The following is a 13,065-nucleotide window of genomic DNA, read 5'->3' as shown; positions in this document are numbered from 1 at the left end:
AATAAGGTTGAGTGGTACTACTCTTGGACTTAGATATTAATTAAATGAGTTGTCAGTAACTCACTTAATTAGTGGACATTTGATATCTTAAACACAGGGAGACTAACACACTCATAATAAGAAGGAGCCCAAAAATGTAATTTGGGATTGGTGCGGTAGTTCAATGATAGTTCTCTAGTGGAATGAATTATCATTGATAAAATTAAGTTGTGTGTTCGGGGCGAACACGGGATGCTTAATTTTATCGGGAGACCAAAACCAATTCCTCCTCTCGGTCCCTATCGTAGTCTCTTATTTATAGAGTTCTATACCCACCTATACCCACCTTCTATACCCACCCAATAGGGGGCCGACCAAGCTAGCGCTAGGGCCGGCATAGGTATGAGATTGGGTGGCCGGCCCTAGCTTGAACCCAAGCTAGTAGGGCCGGCCAAAATAAATTAAAAAAGAAATTTAATTTTAATTTTTATTATTATGTGGAAGATATATTTTAAAGAGAATTAAAATTAAAATATCTCTATTGTAAAAGATCTACAAAAGATTAAAGAAAGAGATTAGATCTCTTTCCTTATTTGTAGATTGGAGAGATGTTTTATTTTTTCTTTAAAAATTATTCACATGTTGATAAAATTAAAATTATAGAAATTTCCTTTTATCAACCATGAAGAGATTTTAAAGAAATTTTATTTTTTAAAATTTCCGGAAACAAATTAGGAAGTTTTAATTGTTGATTAAAACTTGTCCTCTTTTGTTTTCCAATAATGTGGCCGGCCACTTGAAATTAATTGGGGAAATTTTATTTTATTTCTCTCAATTAAATCATGTCAAGGAAATTAAGGAAAATTTATTGTAATTAAATTTCCTAATTTGCCTAGGCCAAGGAATATAAAAGAAGGGGTGAGGGTGCCTTCACAAGACACAACATCTATTATTCCTCTCCCTCTTTTGTTCCTTGGTGTGGCCGGTCAACCTCTCCCTCTCTTCCTCTTGTGGTGGCCGAACCCTACCCTTCTATTGGAGCTCTTGTGGTGGCCGGATACTACTCGGAGAAGAAGAAGAAGAAGGAGAGAAAGCTAGCATCTCTTGGAGCTTGGTTAGTATTTTGTTTTTCTTCCTTGGTAAAGCTTCCTCTTTGTTGGCCGAACCTAGCTAGGAGGAGAAGAAGGTGATTGGTGGTTTCTCGTCTCGGAATATCGTTGCCCACACAACGTCCGAGGTTAAAAGAGGAATACGGTAGAAGATCAAGAGGTTTTTCTACAAGGTATAACTAGTAAATTTTATTTCCGCATCATGCTAGTTATTTATGGAAATAATACCAAATACAAGAGGCTTACGTTCTAGAATTTCGAATATGTTTTTTCGAAGTTGTGTTCTTTTGTTTCTTTCTTTTCCTTGTGATTTGATTATTCTCTTTGGTTAACCTAAAGTTATTTTAGGAAATTAAATATTAGCTTTCTATTAAAGGTTTTGTCTAGTCGGTGGTGGTTGCTCCCATATCCAAGAAGGCCATGTGCCTCGCCACGTCAGTACTGAGAACCTTTTATGGAAATTAATATTTAATGGAATTAATAACTTAAGGAGACTTGGGTCGAACGTGTTAAGTTCCGCAGGAGATCCAAGTCAAAACCTAAAAGAACAAATAGATTAAATTTTGGATCAAACGTGTTAAGTTCCGCAGGCGGTCCAAAATTTAATTTAAAAGAACACATGGTAGCTAGGAAAAGGTTCAGACCTTTGTACAAAATTTTTGTACAGTGGAACCTATAGGTTTTCCGAGTAGCAACCAACAGGTATCTCAACACTGGTGCAAGCAATCATGTGTGGGAAAAGAAGCATGTTTGTAGAACATGATGAATCAATTGGCGGTAATGTATCATTCGGAGATGAATCAAAGATCAATGTGAAAGGCAAAGGTAACATTCTCATCTATTAGAATAATGGAAAACATGAATATATTTTGAATGTTTTCACGTCCTCTTGATGAATTTTCTCCTCTTTCATTAGTGTTGTTGGAAATCCATCCTTGCTCATTAGCACGATCTCGTTCATATCCGTGACATCTTCCACATTGACTTCCTATTGTTGATAATTTCTTCATTTATCTTCTTTTCTTTTCATGGGCTTGTAATGAACCCAGGAGTTGCTCTATCGTCATGGCTTGTAGATCCTTGGTCTCTTCGATGATGGTTATAATACTATCAAATTTTGAATCCAGTGATCGAAGAATTTTCTTAATGATAGTTACTTCTTCTAGTTTCTCACCATTTCTTTTTAGTTGATTAGAAATGATAGAGATTCTAAAAAAGTAATCGGATGCCAACTCACCTTCCTTTATACGAAGAGCATTCAATTGACTTCTTAATATTTGAAGTCATACCTTTTTTTTACTTTTTCTTCTCCTTGATATGAGACTTGGAACTTTTTCCATGCTTGCTTGGCCGAAGCACTACTTGAGATTTTCTCAAAATCATCCTCATCTAAAGCTTGATAAATGAGAAAGAGAGTCTTTTTGTTTCTCTTTCTTAAATCTCTCAGACTATCTTTTTAAGTCAGAATAACATCGAGTCATCACACGTCTCAACATAGCTTTTTTTTATAACCTCCTAAACATCATGAGCTCCAAGAAGCGCCTTCATCTTGATACTCCAATTATTATAATTACTCGCCTTGAACACCAGAAAAGAAACCATACCTCAATTAGCCATAACTCTAATACCACTTTGTTGGAAAAAATAATTATGGGAGAAGAAATGCAATCTGCGTGAAAGAGGAGAATAAAAAATATGAACTCAACTTGCATTCATTGATTGAAAAATTACATATTTATAGGCTTATTGGATAACTACTAATCTCAAATACATTAAATCTAGACCCTTTTTTTTGCCACCTCATCATATTTTCTCTCCATAAATTCTTATTCTTATCAAGAATTGTCACGTCACCATATTCTATCTCTATCTTATCATGAACTCTTATTTTATTAAGAATTATTGTGTCATCATATTCTATCTCTTTTTATCATCAATTAAGTTTAGTTTCCAATACCTTCGTCTCCTTAATGTATGCATCAATGAGGGAGGAAAATGAAAGGGATCGGAAGAGGTGCCCCTTCGTTTCCTCAACATCCAACATATACAAGTTCTATGTAGAGTGATTAATTGAGGAATAACACTATATCTGAGAGAATACCATTGTCACTTAATATTTCGGTGGAGTTCAGAATTCAGGTAAATTATCTGTAGTAATAGAGTAAACATAATCTTTCTTCAGAATTCAGATCTTTTGTCTTAGATTAATTCTTTCATTCAAAATACAGCTGCATGCGTGTATATTTGGAAATTGTTAGTTTATTTCCCTCGGTGTAATATTTTGCAGCTCGGCCTTTTCTCACTTTCGGGTCTTAATTGTTGATAAATGACTCAAAACTAACAATTGAGTTAGTGATGGCAATGAGTGGTAGTAGTGAGGTAGAGTAGTTGAGTTAGTGGGGTGAATTGTGGAGTTAGTGGGTTATGTAGGTAGCTTATAAATAGGCTACATGTTTTATGATTTAATGAAGAAGTGTGAGAGATTATTGTGTTCCACTTGTCCATCTTTGTCTTCTTATCCTCCTCCTAATTTTCTCTAACAGTGGTATTAGAGCGCCGAGTTTGACGTGTCCTAGTTTGCTCACAATGGCAATCAACGGAGTTTCTCAACCCCTCATCCCCATTTTCAAAGGAGAGTGCTACGAATTTTGGAGTATCAAAATGAAGACTCTATTTAGATCTCAAGATCTTTGGGATTTAGTAGAGAAAGGCTTTGACGACGAGGATGCCGATGAAGGTCAATTGAACGAGAACAGAAAGAAAGATTCGAAGGCACTGTTCATTCTTCAACAAGCAGTACATGAGATGATTTTCTCAAGAATTGCAACTGCCTCATTTTCCAAAGAATCATGGGAAATATTGCAGAAAGAATTCCAAGGCTCCTCCAAGGTGATAGCAGTGAAACTCCAGACTCTCAGAAGTGAGTTTGAGGCCTTGCCTATGAAGGGTAATGAAACTTTACAAGACTTTTTATCTAGAGTAATTTCGATTATCAATCAAATGAGATCTTATGGAGAAAAAATCACTGATGCAATTATTGTTTCGAAAGTTTTGCGAAGTTTGACTCCTAAATATGATTACATAGTAACTGCGATCGAGGAGGCAAAAGATCTCTCGATTTTATCTTTTGATGAACTAATGGGTTCTTTGCAAGCTCATGAGGCAAGGCGAAATAGATCCGTTGAGAATGATGAAGAAAAGACATTTCAGGCTTCTCAAGTGAAAGGGGGAGACAGAAAAAAAGGAAGACTTCGCTGGCAGAGGTCGTGGAAGAGGAGGTTTTCATGGTAGAGGACGTGGTAGAGGAAGAAACCATTTTAATAGACAAGAGAAGCAATTTAATGGGGATCAAAAATGGAATAAAAATTCCATTCAGTGTTATGACTGCAAAAGATTTAGGCATATAAAGGCAAATTGCAGAAATAACTCACAAGCAAACTATGTGAAAGAAGAAAATGAGGAAAGTAAGTTATTTATGATTCATTCTCATTCTAACGAAGTTCAAAAAGATATTTGGTTTTTGGATAGTGGATGTTCAAATTACATGACTGGAAATAAGTCATTATTTAAAGAGTTTGATGAATCACAGAAGATGCTAGTAAGACTTGGAGATAATAAACAGATACAAGTTGAAGGCAAAGGCACAATTGTCGTGGAGACTAGCGATGGTAAAGTAAAATTGCTTTACAATGTCTATTTTGTTCCTAGTTTGGCACATAGTTTGTTAAGTGTTGGACAATTGATGATGGGTGGCTATGCTATTGTATTTGATAACGGAGCTTGTGTTATTTCTGATAAAGATTCTGAAAAGTCTATTATTAGCGTGCAAATGACATAAAATAAGATATTTCCACTGAAGATCTCTAATATGGGAAACCAAACTTTTATTGCTAGCGAAGATAATGAATCCAAGATGTGGCACTTGAGATATGGGCATCTCAACATCAAAGGCATGCAACTTTTAAATCAGAAAGGTATGGTTTTTGGATTACCTCAAATTAGTTCTCTTGGTTTATGCGAAGGATGTATTTATGGAAAACAAACAAGGAAGTCTTTTCCAAGTGGGCAATCATGGAGAGCTTCAAAATGCCTTGAGTTAATTCACGCTTATTTATGTGGTCCTATGAGAACTACATCGTTTGATGGGAGTAAATATTTTTTAATGTTTACTGATGATTTTAGTCGGATGAATTGGGTATATTTTTTGGCAGACAAATTAGAGACTTTTGAAATTTTCAAAAAATTCAAGGTGCTTGTGGAAAAGCAGAATGATACTTTAATAAAGACTCTTCATACAGATCGAGGAGGTGAGTTCTTATCTAAAGAATTTAGTAAATTTTGTGAAGAACATGGTATTCACAGGGAATTAACAACACCTTATACACCGGAGCAAAATGGTGTTGCCGAATGGAAAAATCGAACCGTTGTAGAAATAGCTAGAAGTTTGCTGAATATCAGAGGACTTCCAAATATTTTCTGGGCTGAAGCAGTGGCCACATCAGTTTACTTGCTGAATATTTCTCTAACAAGGGTCGTTTTAAATCAAACATCATATGAAGCATGGCGAGGTAGAAAACCATTGGTAAATCACTTAATTTTTTTTTGTTGTATTGCATATGCTTTGATTAACTCTCAATTTTGTCATAAACTTGAGATGAAATCTGAAAAATTCATATTTGTTGGATATTACAATCAATCAAAAGCATATCGGTTGTATAATCCTCTTACTGGCAAATTAATTATAAGGAGAGATATAGATTTTGATGAAAACTCAAAGTGGAATTGGAATACACAAGGTGAAGAGACTCGAATTCACATCCCAATGGAGGATAGAACTCCAACAACAGAAGGTGTTGAATAATCTCCTTTGGAATCACCAGCTCCCTCACCATCAAATTCAAAAAGTAGCAGTTCATCCTCCTTACAAGAATCTTCTGATGAAGCACCTCCAACAAAGGTTAGATCTTTAAGAGAAATATATGAGTCAAGTCAATTTGCTCTTTTAGTTACAGATCCTACAACCTTTGAAGAAGCAGTAACAAAAGAGGACTGGAGGAATGCAATGAAAGAAGAGTTAATTGCAATCCATAAAAATGAAACATGGGAGATGGTAGATCTACCCGAAGGCAAGAATGTGATTAGTCTCAAGTGGGTGTTTAAAACAAAATATCATGTCGATGGAACCATTCAAAAACACAAAGCTCAATTTGTTGCAAAAGGGTATTCGCAACAACAAAGTATTGATTTTGAAGAAACCTTTTCTCTAGTTGCTAGATTTGAAACTGTGAGAATTGTCCTAGCATTAGCTACACAAATGCATTGGCATGTTTATCAATTTAATGTTAAATCTGTATTTTTGAATGGTGATTTGCAAGAAGAAGTTTATGTAGATCAGCCAGAAGGTTTTATAATTGAAGACAAAGAGACAAAGGTGTATAAATTGAGAAAGACACTTTATGGGTTAAAACAAGCCCCACGGGCATGGTATAGCAAGATTGATGGTTATTTTCGTCAACATGGTTTCACAATAAGTGAAAATGAAGTCACTCTCTATGTGAAAAAATAAGGTAGAGATGATTATATTATTGTGTGCTTTTATGTCGATGATATAATTTATATGAGTTCTTCTGATTCTCTATTGACTGATTTTAAATCTAATATGATGAAGAGGTTTGAGATGTCAGATATGAGAATATTACATTATTTTCTTGGTCTTGAAGTAAAGTAAGGAGTTGATGAGATCTTTATCTCACAAAGAAAATATGTGACAGATCTTCTGAAAATGTTCAACTTATTCAATTGCAATCCAGCTACTACACCTATGAATATAAATGAGAAATTACAACTGGAAGATGGTTCAGAAAAAGCTAATGCAAGAAATTTCAGAAGTTTGGTTGGAGGTTTAATTTATCTAACTCATACTAGACCAGATATTACTTTTTCTGTTGGTGTAATCTCCAAATTTATGCAAAATCCTACGAAGCATTATCTTGGAGCAGCTAAAAGGATTTTACGCTATGTTGCTAAACCGTGGATTATGAAATTTATTATAGTAAAGTTTCAAAATTTGATCTTTACGGGTTCACTGATAGTGATTGGGCAAATTCAGTGAATGATCGAAGGAGCACCTCAGCTAGTGTTTTTAATATTGGATCACTAGCAATTTCATGGAGTTTAAAAAACAAGCAACTACTATTTTTTGTGATAATAAGACGACGATTGCAATGATAAAAAATTCAGCTTTCCATGTGAGGACTAAACATATTGATATTCGTCTACATTTCATTCAAGATTTAGTTGCAAATAAAAAAATTATGTTGGAGCACTGTAGCACACATGAACAAGTAGCGGATATCTTAACGAAGTCACTTCCAAGAAAGAAGTTTATTTATTTTAGATCGTGTCTTGGTGTTTGTAATTAGGGGTGTCAATTCGGGTGGGTCGGGTCGGGTTGGGTCGGGTTGAGCTTTTTTTTTTTTTTAACCCAACTCGAACCCGACCCGAACCCGAGTTCAACCCAAAACACCTCAACCCGAACCCGAACCCGACCAACCCGATCAACCCGAACCCGACCCATATAACCCGAAAATCCGATTCAAAACGACTTTTTTGGGCTATTTTCCCTATAATTCTTCACTTTTATCTCAATACTCCATCATTATCATACAAATATGATATTAATATACATAAAAACATCAAAAATTTTAAAATAAAATTTGATTTAACCCCAAAAAGACCCACAAAACTCTATATTTAAGCCAACCCGGGTCAACCCGGGTCAACCCGGGTCAACCCGAACCCAACCCGACCCAACCCGAAATTTTTTTACTCTTCAACCCTCCAACCCGAACCCGAAAATGCCCAACCCGAACCTGATTTTTTTCGGGTCGACTCGGGTTGGGTCGTCGGGTCGGGTTCATTTTTGACACCCCTATTTGTAATTTTGAATCAAGGGGGAGTGTTGATAAATGACTCAAAACTAACAATTGAGTTAGTGGTGGCAATGAGTGGTAGTAGTGGGGTAGAGTAGTTGAGTTAGTGGGGTGAATTGTGGAGTTAGTGGGTTATATATGTAGGTAGCTTATAAATAAGCTACATGTTTTATGATTTAATGAAAAAGTGTGAGAGATTATTGTGTTCCACTTGTCCATCTTTGTCTTCTTATCCTCCTCCTAATTTTTTCTAACATTAATCGCACATCTAGAATTAATTTTCTTTTTTTTTTAACAAGACAAACGAGGATTAAGGTGGAATTGCAGTAATTAATTCTTGGATCTCATGCAACACCACTGAGGTCTTGCCAATTAAGTTAGCTGCCATCTCCAAATTATCTTTTGAATGGAAAAAATTAAAGGCAATTATGGTGTAACCTGTGTCACATGTCATGTTATCCCTGCCTCTTAGAACATTTTACCATGCTCTCGGAAATTAATGGCCAAATCAGCATAATGAATGGCTAGAAGAAAAAAATTACCAGATTGGTTTCTCTTTTCTGAGCAGGATCAGAAGAAGATAAGAAATTAACAACGATACCAGCAGGCATCATCAATAAATTTTCTCATTCTTTCAACTGCTTATGATCTTTTTCTTAAACGAGTTTAATTTAGAGCCTAAAACTACAATTACAACTTTCTTCCATGTTCTGCTGCCAACATATTATTCAGTGAACTATTTGCTGAATAACTGTCTTTCATCTTGTCAAGATTCGACACATCTGCTCACTCTCGACAGATCAATCTGTGTTATTTCCTGTAGCACTTTCTGATGGTGATGGAGTCTTGATAATCAGTATATTTTTATGAGAAGCAAATTTATCTATGATGACAAAAGATGATTATACTCGTCCCACTGCTACACTAGCCCTCTCAATGTGTATTGACATGTTGGACAATAGAGTTGGCAGGAAGATGATGGGCTGCATATATGTGTACCCGAGATTAGTTGTCGCCATGATGAATGACCTATCTGATCTTTTCTTCTTCTCGTGTACCTTGGAGCTAGTGATCCTTGTTTGCTCACGTTTAGTATTCTAATATTTTGTCCCTCTCAATTGAAACAATGTATCGACATTCAAGTAGAGGGGGCCCTTTTAGCAAGGGTTGAGTGCCCACTTACTCTTTTGGAGCCTAGCTGGTTTGCACAGGCGGTCTTTGGCTGTATGCAACATTGAGGGATTACAGGACGGAGTAGAATCACACATTATGAATCCTCAAGATGAGAGAATATATGCGTTGGATCTCAGTAACTTTGTTCTGGCCCCTCCAGTCTCTTTATTGTATTTTACTACCTTTAGCTCACCGACATTTTCAATCTCGCTCGGTAGATTCGATTCTTTTTTAAAAATACGTGCATGCTGTGAGGAAATGCAACGTAACTAGAAGAAGACAGTGTATAGGTTTCTTAATGCATCCTAAGAACAATTTGGAATATTATAAATTAACTTGTCGTGAGCAAAATGTGTCGATGATCCAACGGATGGGAGGTGTATATAATACATTAAAAACATTAGGTAGCAGGGGTAGTGTCAATCATCAAGATGGCCTAGGCCATAGCATCTATATATAGTTTTTAAACCCTATTTCTCAACAAGCTCCGAGGACAACAGTTCAGATTTATCCATGTCCAACTATCAGGCAATATAATTTTTTTCTCGTGTTCTATGATTAAACTCACAGCACGTATTGAGACTAGCTCTATGTCACTGTACCAAGGTTAATTAGGTGGCGACAGGAAGTATGTGGTTCCTTGTTAGGAGAAGATTTTAACCCTAAATTTTAAATTAAATTGTGGTATCGTGACAAAAGATAAATACGTTCGTCTTCAATACTCTCGTTAATTCATCCCATGATCAATACAGAAGAGGTAAATCATGGACGACTACTAGCCTTTAAAATAGTGACTAGCACATAAGGGAGGTATTTACCTCGATTTTATCGAGATTAGAACTCCATATCTCATTATGACAACACCTCATGCGTTAACCACTAGACCGGAATCAAATTTTAAATTATATTGGTGGCAAAAAGGCGAATACGCTCGCCCCCAGCGCCCCCGCCAACCCGTCCCAGGGCCAACACGGAGGAGGTAAATCACGGGCGGCTACTAGCCTTTGGAATAGTGACTAGCACATAAGGGAAATATTTACCTCGACTTTGCCGAGATTCGAATCCCAGACTTGATTGGTGGCAGCACAATTTTAAATTATATTGTGGCAAAAGGCGAATACGCTCGCCTCCAGCGCCCCCGCCAACCCGTCCCAGGGTCAATACGGAGGAGGTAAATCACGGGCGGCTACTAGCCTTTGGAATAGTGACTAGCACATAAGGGAGATATTTACCTCGACTTTATCGAAATTCGAACTCCAGATCTTATTATGACAATATTTTATGTGCTAATTATTAGACCTATATGAGGGGACAACTTTGAGATAGCGTTATATTGAGATAGAGTGAGAAAGATAAGCGTTTGAAATGATGATGATCATGGTTTCCAGACTGTATCTGGTTGATTTGAAAGGCAATCTAGTTCATTACTTGTAACACATAAGATACAGGTTTTTTTTCAGATTCAAACTTGAGTTCAGTAGTCCTCGTGACACCTACAAGAGATTGCCATATCTTGGACGCTTGCAAAATTCGATAATATGAAAAAAAAATATTTATCATTTAAGAAAATTCTTTATATTTATATTTAAAAGAACGTTCTAAGATTTTTTTTTTTAAATAAAGAACATCGTTTATTTTTATTATGAGGGCGTCTTATTTTTACCTTAATTATATTTTTATTATCAAGCTGAAAAAGCGAGCTTATTATATTCATCCGGTCTAAAAAGTTAATAAGTTTATTTATATAAATTGTCTAAAAAATAATGAAATAATTAAACATAACATATAATTATAATTATAAATATAGTAATAAATATAATAAATTTGGAAGAAATATTTTTACTATTTATTTATGTCAATTTTGATATGTTAAATATAATAAAATTTACTTAATTAAAATTAATTTAAGATTATTTTTAACCTAACCTCTATTGTATATATAAATCAGAATTCCAAGTACGTAGCCCGTTTTAAACAGGGAGGTAGCTAAGCCGACCGATATGAAGGAGTTCTGGGCTGCTCTGGCTTCTCTCATGGGAGTCTTCGCCTTCTTCCAGAGCATCGTCCACGCCGTGTTCCCGCTGGAGTTGCGTTTGGCGGCCGTAAAGATCTTCCTCTGGGTGTTCCGCTGCTTTTCCACGTACTGCTACTTCGACATCACGGATACGGACGGCGTCAACACCAACGAGCTCTACGACGCCGTGCAGCTCTACCTCAGCCGCTCCGCCTCCTTCTCCGCCTCCCGGCTCAGTCTCTCCCGCGGACTCAACTCTTCCACCTTCACCTTCGGGCTCAGCAACAACGACCGGCTCGTGGACACCTTCCGCGGCGCCACCGCCACGTGGGTGCATGCCGTCACGCAGCGCCAGTCGCAGACCTTCTCTTTGCACCGGCTGCCGGAGGACAAGCGCAGCTTCTCGCTAAGGATTAAGAAGAAGGACAGACCCCTCATCCTCCCGGCCTACCTCGACCACATCATGGAGACGGCCACCGAGCTCCGCCGCCGGAGCAAGGACCGGTTACTGCACACCAATTCGCGCGGTGGGTCGATGGACCTCTGGTTCCCGTGGGAATCGGTACCCTTCAAGCACCCCAGCACATTCGAAACCCTCGCCATGGACCCGTCGCGGAAGGAGCTCATCATGGCCGACCTCAAGTACTTCGCGGAAGGGAAGGCCTTCTACGAGAAGACTGGGCGCGCGTGGAAGCGCGGCTACTTGCTCTACGGCCCGCCGGGCACCGGCAAGTCGAGCATGATCGCCGCCATGGCGAATTATCTCGGCTATGACATCTACGACCTGGAGCTCACCGAGGTGCGGACCAACTCCGAGCTCCGAAAGCTCCTGATGAAAACTACCTCCAAATCGATCATCGTCATCGAAGACATTGACTGCTCCCTCAACCTCACGAACCGTAGTTCAAAGAAGGCATCTCCGTCAACCGACTCCTCGTCGGACCTGAGCTCAGTGGTCGGATCAGAGGACGTCGGCGCCGGCGCCAAGACAATAACTCTGTCGGGGCTGCTAAATTTTACCGATGGGCTCTGGTCGTGCTGTGGCAGCGAGCGGATATTTGTATTCACGACCAACCACATCGAGAAGCTCGACCCGGCGCTGGTGCGGTCGGGGAGGATGGACATGCACATTCACATGAGCCACTGCTCGTTTCCGGCATTGCAGATCCTCATGAAGAACTACCTGGGCTTCGACGACGGGGAGTTCGACGGCAAGACGGAGAACAGTGATTTGCTGAGGCAATTGGAGGAGGTGATCGACGAGGCCGAGTTGACTCCCGCCGACGTTAGCGAGGTACTGATCAAGAACCGTCGGCGGGAGAAGGCGGCGGCGGCGGCAGAGCTGCTCGACGTTCTGAAAGAACGCGCCGAGAGGAGGATGAATAAGAAGCGAAACGCCGCCGGTGAGGAAACGGAGGAGGAAGAAGAAGAACAGGAGAAGAGGGCGTTGGAGAGCACCTCGAACAAGAGCGATCAAGTTCTGGATAGCTGCAACGGGAAAGCAGAGCAGGGGAAGGTTGAGCAGGTTTAATTAGTTCGCCATTAAATTTAAAGCAGGAATTAGCCTTCAGAGTATATTGGAGAATTTGGTACCCTAAATCTGCTACTTTTTTTTTTTAAATTTTATTTAAAACTAAGAGAAAATGGCATTTAAAGCAATAAATATGAAAATCGACCGCCTTATGGAACATTGACAAGGTCTCAAGAATCAGTTCAGATCTTCTGTCCCGAAATTCCCGTGTCCCCATGTTTCTTCGCCGATCGGGCGATCATTACAACCTCATGATGTGCATTGTATCTTTGAGATATGATCTAATCCGTCCGATCAGGAAGGAGATATGAGGACACAAAAATCTCG

At 38.4% G+C, this 13,065-nt stretch overlaps 1 protein-coding gene across 1 annotated transcript; it reads left to right on the top strand.

Annotated features, from left to right (window-relative positions):
* Positions 1-11,166: 11,166 nt before the first annotated feature.
* Positions 11,167-12,806, top strand: LOC122033429 (AAA-ATPase At5g57480-like). Its single transcript, XM_042592450.1, has one exon. It carries the CDS (start codon positions 11,194-11,196, stop codon positions 12,736-12,738), a length of 1,545 nt encoding a protein of 514 aa, XP_042448384.1. The 5' UTR covers positions 11,167-11,193; the 3' UTR covers positions 12,739-12,806.
* Positions 12,807-13,065: the final 259 nt, after the last annotated feature.

This window comes from Zingiber officinale, chromosome 11B, assembly GCF_018446385.1.
Source record: "Zingiber officinale cultivar Zhangliang chromosome 11B, Zo_v1.1, whole genome shotgun sequence".
Lineage (NCBI taxonomy): Eukaryota > Viridiplantae > Streptophyta > Magnoliopsida > Zingiberales > Zingiberaceae > Zingiber > Zingiber officinale.
Note: the sequence above shows the minus strand (reverse complement) of the source record. Positions and strands in the feature narration are given on the sequence as shown.